The sequence below is a fragment of the Lagenorhynchus albirostris genome, chromosome X (genome assembly GCF_949774975.1).
Source record: "Lagenorhynchus albirostris chromosome X, mLagAlb1.1, whole genome shotgun sequence".
NCBI lineage: Eukaryota > Metazoa > Chordata > Mammalia > Artiodactyla > Delphinidae > Lagenorhynchus > Lagenorhynchus albirostris.
In genome coordinates this window covers 12,076,679-12,083,890 of record NC_083116.1, presented here as the reverse complement: position 1 = coordinate 12,083,890, position 7,212 = coordinate 12,076,679, and the positions used below count along the sequence as shown (strand labels likewise).

At 39.5% G+C, this 7,212-nt stretch overlaps 1 protein-coding gene across 1 annotated transcript; it reads right to left on the bottom strand.

The window, feature by feature from the left end:
* Positions 1-2,765: 2,765 nt before the first annotated feature.
* CXHXorf66 (chromosome X CXorf66 homolog) lies at positions 2,766-5,929 on the bottom strand. Its single transcript, XM_060138716.1, is given in 4 exon segments — positions 2,766-3,427; positions 3,430-3,656; positions 4,704-4,860; positions 5,803-5,929. Coding segments are annotated over 4 exon segments (1,134 nt in total). The 5' UTR covers positions 5,891-5,929.
* Positions 5,930-7,212: the final 1,283 nt, after the last annotated feature.

The following is a 7,212-nucleotide window of genomic DNA, read 5'->3' as shown; positions in this document are numbered from 1 at the left end:
GCCCCACTAATGCACCTAGAATGTTGCACATTGAATGAGCTTCAAATATTCTGTAGACTCCTACTCTATAATTAAGTGTGGTTTAAAAAGGAACATACATACTCATGCTGATAACTTGTTCTTAAGATGTCATTATCATTCGTTGTCACTGGCAGTCATTTTTATTAGCTATTAATATTCACAGCCTTTAAAGTATTACAAGTCTCTAGCTTAAAAATGGGAAAGAGAAGAGAGCTTAGATTATTTGGCTTTGCCTCCCAAGACATGGGTTGAATTTAAGCTGAAAACCGTACAATTTCAACTTTTGCTATTTTCCAGGCTACTGATAGCTCAGATTAACTCCAAAATCATCTTACAATATGAAGCCAGATTAGTCAATGAAATTGTAATTTTGATTTAAAAATACTTAGATGCTGTCAAACACTGATCAACATCATCTCAACAAACAACCATAGAAAAAATGAGACGAATGGGGAAATTTGAATACTGACTGGATAATTTATATTAAGGAGTTATTAATTTTTACATGAGATAATAGTATTGTGTTTATGTATTTTTAAAATTTATTGTCTTTTAGAGATATAAATGGGAGGGAAATGGATAGGAGTGAAACAGAATTAGCCATGTAGTGATAACTGTTGAATCTGAGCAATGCTTATATGGGCGTTCATTATACTTGTTCTACTTTTTTGTTTGAACTGTTTTTCGTACCAAACTGTAAAAATCTGATCAGAACTTTTGCTTCTATTTGTGAATTTAAAAAGACCAGCCTAACCCAGAACAATTCTAACCCTTTAAAGTTTATCCTTTCAAAAAGGGTAATACCAGTAGGAAATCAAGTCTGTAGCTCTCACAATGCTTTTTAAATGCATATACCATCTCTTAAAACCTTTATACCTAAGCAGCTACTTTGTGCCATCTGTGAATTTTATGATGACCTTATGGGTACAGATCCCACCAGGGGACCACCAATAGAGGCAGAGGATATGGGGAAGTCAGATCTGAATGAACGTAAGACATCTTTATATGCTCCTGGTAGGTTAGGAAAATGGCCCGGATTGATTGAAGGTCAAGTGGGGATTTTGGTCACACCAATGGATTGGGTGATCTGTGGATAAACAGGCACCCTAGAAACTGGTAGTGAGAAGGCAGTACAGCATAATGAAAATTTGAACATAAGCCAATCATAGATTCATATCTTGATTCAACCAATTAATAAATGTGATCTTACTAAACGTTACAGAGTCTCGGTTGACTCATATAATTCCCCATATAATAGGGGGCTGTTGGGGATTAAATAAAATACGTGAAATATGAGGAAAGTGTTAACACAGCAGGTCTGGTTGTTTGGTCCTTGTATGTCAAGGGGACCGGGAACCATGATTTGACCATTGGCCAGCCCTGTGGGAATGTCCTTATGTTAATGGTTGATGATCATGTTTTGTACACCTGATTGCTTTGCACGAGCATCAACATTGACGATGTGCATCTGGTTTCATTGTTGGGATCCTGAGTTTCACTTGCCATGGCTGGTCATGTAGCATGATATACCTATGGGACCAGCTCTCAATAAAAGCCTCAGATGTGGAGGCTTCCCTGGGCAGAGACATTTTGTACATGTCCCTCTAGTTTGTTGCTAGAGAGATAGCATGTCCTAGGTGGCCCCAGATGGGTAAGTACTCAAAAGCGTGTGTCCAACCTCTCTAGCTTCCTCCTGATAGAGGTCTTTTTCCTGTTGCTCTTGGGCTGTATATTTTTGCTCTAATAATCCTTAGCCATGGGTATAACCTGCTTTTGAGTCTTGTGAGTTCTTTTAGTAAATCAGCAAAATTGAGGGGAGGGTGGCCTTCAGACTCACAAGACATAAAGAGACCAGTACAATGGCTGGCAAATAGTACACACTCAATATATGCTAGCTATGGCATTTAACTTATCCTGCTATATGTTACAGAGGAGTAACCTCACTGTACTAGAATATAGGCTGGGACTCCAGGACTTTGTCTGCTTTTCTTAACCATGCCCTTGGAAGAAGGAAAGGATAACCTCTCATCAGTGGGGAAGTTAGAGAATATAACTCCAAGGTTGTTCCCTGGCCTCCCACCCGTGCCAATTCAGAGTGGGAAGGTACCATGCGAAGAAAATGGGTAGGTATCAGACCTCCAACTGGGACATTTTGAGAATGCACAACAGGGCAAACTCTTTTTTTTTAAATCATTTTGAAGGATAACAAAAAGAATGAAAAGCCTTGTTGAGAGTTATGAAGACTAGAACACTTAGACTAACATCATGGCACTCCAGGTGTGGGTGCTGGACCCTTACTTTGGTAGCAGTCACAGGAGGCAGTGGTATTAGAAATGACCGTCAGAAGTTTCCCCAATGCAGCCAGAAGGAAGCACACAGAGCCATTTCCACCAAGCACTGGGCACTACAGAAAGTCTTAAACTGTGAGGACTGTATGTAAACACGAAAAAAATAAGGTTAATTGGGTTGAGACTTCATTTGAGGGCTAATCCAAGGGAAAAAGGAGTCCAGGGTACCCATCTTGCAGTTCCTTTCTATATTTATGTGTGTGTGTTTATGGTTCCCATCCAAGCGACCAGATCTAAATAAGATACCTCAAAAGAGCTTTATGCCTCTAAAATGCAATAATAATTACAATAAAATCATTTGTTATGTCATGCATTTAATTACTATTTTTCAAGTAAATTGCCTCTAAGATGGATAGGTCTAACCTCAGTAGTGATCCCAAGAGGATTTTCCCTCTATCAGGGTCTTAAAGGATGGTGAGCATAAAACAGTTGGTGTAAGTTTGCTTCTTCATGGGTGGTTTTAATTTTTATTGAGCCCTTAATTATTTCATGGGTGGTTTTATAGATGACTTCCTTGCATTTTATGTTGCAGATAATGGTTATCTCCTTGTCACTGTCACCATCACTGTAGTCTGTCATCATATCACTGTCATTCGCATTGCCACAGAGTGCATTGTGTCTGGAATCTATCTTATGAAAGGACTTGGAAAAAGGCTTCAGTTCACGTGGAAAAGGTGGGTTTTGAGTATTCTTCTTCTTTGCCTCTGAAATATTATTGACGAAAAACTCAGAAGCAGCTCTGCAAACAAGGCATTTTTCCTTGTAGCATAGACAAGACTTGACTGGTTGAGGCCTAGATAATATGTCTGCCCTACCTGCACTAACTGACCTCTTTAGAATAGGATGTCTGTGGTGTTTGGTGAGTTTCTGTAAACTGGATGGCTTGGGCAAGCTTTGATTTTGTGGATAGGGTGAACAAGGAGCTTTGGTTGGCCTGACCAGATATTGTAGACTGGCTAGCCAAGGTGGCCTGTTGGCCTTATTGGGATAGGGTGAACTGACTTGATTGACTAGCTAATGGGCATGAGCCTGCCTACGTGCCTTTTCTAGACTGTGTTTCTATGTGACTTTTCCTGGTGGGATGACTTCTCTTGACTCAAAGGTCTGATTAACTTTTCTGTGCTGGATGGTGCAGATGCCTTTCCTGGACTTGAGAGCCCAGATAGCTTGTCTATACCGGACAGCATGGATTGTTTTTCTGGACTGCACAGACTAACTGTCTTGGAGTCACCGAATAATATTTTGGATGACCTGGATGACTTAGCCATTACACCTTCTTTCTTGACCCTGAAAATATAGAAAATTTGGAGTATGACAATTTAAATCAAAAGAGTACTATTGCTATCACCAGAAAACACAGGCTATTGTGTCATTTTAGACTTCTGGTCTTTTTTTGGCTCTAGCAGGAAAATTGAACACAGTAAGAATTGGAGTGTGGTGAAAGCCATGACTCAGGTTACAGATATGAACATATGTTGAATGCTTTTCCTTTTTCTTAATTTTACTGTTTCAACCACAGTTCATAACCATATAGTCTGCGTATGGAATGACACAAAATTGTTTCAAGTCTACTGTTGAGAGGGAGAGAGATAATTTTATTTATTCCAGAAATTAAACTTTTTATAAAAAAGTCACAAGTTGATATGCAACTGAGGCACAAATGTCACAACTTCTCACGTATAAAAAAAACACTCTTTAGACCAAATTCATTGTTTTCCTATCATATTTACACCATCAGATTTTCTCTCCATGCATATTTATATTCACAATATTCCTCTAAAACCAAAGGAATGGAGCACTGGTATAGTTCAGTCATCAGTCCTTGGACTGGGAAATTTTTAGGGAACTAGTATATCAGGGCCAGCCTGATCCTCCTATATGAAAGCCAGGGACTGAGATCACTGAACACAGTTAATCATTTTTCATGTTATTATATCTTAAAACGGTAGATTATCCAAAATGTTTTATTGTCTTTGGAATGCAGAGACCCAGTGCCTTCTCTCTCCCCTTTTTCATTCTGTCTTATTCAGATAGTCATTTCCTCTTTTCCTAGACTCAATTTATAATGAAATTAGCAGCCTGGGGCTCAGCTGAACCCTGAATAAGGGACAGCTTTGGCTAAAGTTGGTAAGGTACTTGAAATAATTTGAGCTGATATCATTTAAGTGAAGGTATCCACCCACAAGATGTTGGTAGCTCTTTTGAAGTCTAAAGTTAACATTAACTAACCATAACAACAACGAAAACTCCTACATGTATACACACACACACACACACACACACACACACACAAACACACCCCTTGCATTCTTAATTCAAAGGTGTAAAACTTACGTTCCTGCTTTGGGGGCATCATCGCTCATACAGTAATAATGGAGAAAGCAAAAACAGGTATAAACAAAAGCTATGATCATAACACCAATTATGATAATGAGTAGATGTCTCCTAAAATTGTCCAGTTTGGTCTCCATTGATTCACGGTGCTTGGCTCCTGTCAAAGAGATTGTATCACCAGAAAATGTGTCAGGTAACCAAGTTTCCTTCCACTTTGATGCTGTTTGTCACTGTAGGTCAAAGTCAAATCTCTTCATCAATTATTTTTTTAAGCATGATAAGTGTCCCACTGTTATTTTCTTCCGTCTATCAGGTCCCCAGCCACAGTCTAGAAGCCAAATCTGGGAGGTATCTCCGGCTAATGAGTATAATTACTTGGGTTACCCCTGCATCATGGCTTGCTCGACCCATTACCTAGGTTTTTGAGTGTGTGTGTATGTCTTGCATGTGTGAATGCACTTGAGTGTTAATGTATATGTGAATGTGTACGGTGGGAAAAGGGATAGGACAAGAAAAAGCCCTTCTCGGGCTTCCCTGGTGGTGCAGTGGTTGAGAGTCCGCCTGCCGATGCAGGGGACGCGGGCTCGTGCCCCGGTCCGGGAAGATCCCACATGCCGTGGAGCGGCTGGGCCCGTGAGCCATGGCCGCTGAGCCTGCGCGTCCAGAGCCTGTGCTCCACAACGGGAGAGGCCACAACAGTGAGAGGCCCGCGTACCGCAAAAAAAAAAAAAAAGAAAGAAAAAAAAAAAAAAGAAAAAGCCCTTCTTGAAACCTCCTGTGTCTTAGGTACCATGCCACATTCATTCACATGGCATTTTCTCGTTTGGCTGGTGGGGGGTGCAGTGGGGGGTGGTGGATTGGGTGGGGAAGGGGAGTGAAAGGGGGCAACATGTCTGTACTCTTAATGCTTCTATGTTGCTTGGAATTTTTACACAGAAGTAAAGCTCTTAGGTGTTGTCCTAGAAATTCTTGAAGACCTACTAATAGTAACATCCAAGAAACAGCAGATTTCTTAAACACAGCTAGCTTGCCTAATTAAATGCTTGAATGCATAATATACTAGATCATAATTTCTAAGTTTTAAGGTTAAGCACATAACCTGTAGTAGACGGTTCATCACTTTGGTTTGTATTTAAACAAGTATTTGTCCAAATGGGTAAAAGTAGGACATAAATAAAAAGATTCATGTCCAGGGCCTTGTTCAAATGCTTCTTCTACCAAGGAAACTACTTGGATTTGATATGGTTCAGCTTGTTCTAGGGGTTTATGACATTATCATTCTGTGTCATATTCTGACAGCATAATCTCACCATGGGGAGGCATGAGCTTCTGTGTACAAATATTATCAAATGACTTTTAATCATTTATTTCTCCTTTACATCAAATATTCTATCAGATTTGAATCAAGAAGACTGAGACATTATTAAGCACAGAGGGAAGTACTTAGAGAAGGTAGAGAAACTGGGATAGCTCTAGCTATTGAAGAACTGTTTTTCCTTATTAAATGTTAAGGAGGCACCTTGCAGCCTTGTCGTAGTCTTCTGTGTTATAGAGGTTAAATCGTCTTGGGGTATAAGTTTTTAGGATTTTTTTCTTAGTAAAATTAAGATTTTGAGTAGTCCCTCAACCTTTTTATTGAGCTGCTATTAACCATCAGGCTGAAGCTCAGTCCAATCATTCATTTATTCAACAAACATAGAGTATTCCTATATGCCAGACAGCATGCTTAATGCTGCAGATCCTAAAATAAGCAAGATAAAAATTCTTGCGCTCCTGGAATTTATATTCAAGTAGAGAATTCAAGTAATTACAAGATAGTGTGAAGTGGGCTGTATTAAGACTAAGCACAGTGTTTGGGGAGAGAACGATCATTTTAACAATGATTGGAGAGAATGGATTAGAGGGGAGCTCTGTCTGTTTGTGGGGAGACCACTTACGGAGAAAGAGAAAAGATGGTTACCGAAATTGAGGTATTGAGGATGAGATAAATGGGTGAATTTTTAGAAATAATAAAGCAGTTGAATAGACATGATTTGGTTCTTGATTGATTGTTAGAGTGAAGGAAAGGGAAGAGTCGAGGACAGATCAGAAGTCTGGCTTGGACAACTGAGTAGCTCTTGGCCCTGTTCATTGAGACAGAGGACACAGGAGAAGCTGCAGCTTTGAGGAGAATGGGAGTAGTAGAAGTTGATGAGATCAGTCTGGGTCATGTTGAACTTAAGGTTCTCATGAGATATTCAAGTACACATATCCAGAAAACAGTTAGAGTTCAGAAGATGATTTAGGCTGGAAGTCATCAGCATCTAGAACAGGGCTTCTTTATGCTTTTTGTGCCATTGGCAGTCTGGGGAAGCCTGTGGAGCCCATCTCAGAATGATATTTTTAAACGTACAAAATGAAATGTATAGGGTTACAAAGGAAATGGATTATACTGAAATAGAGTTATCAAATACAAAAATTGTGATGTAGTAATATATGTAATTACTGATTCACTAAATAAAGAGATCTG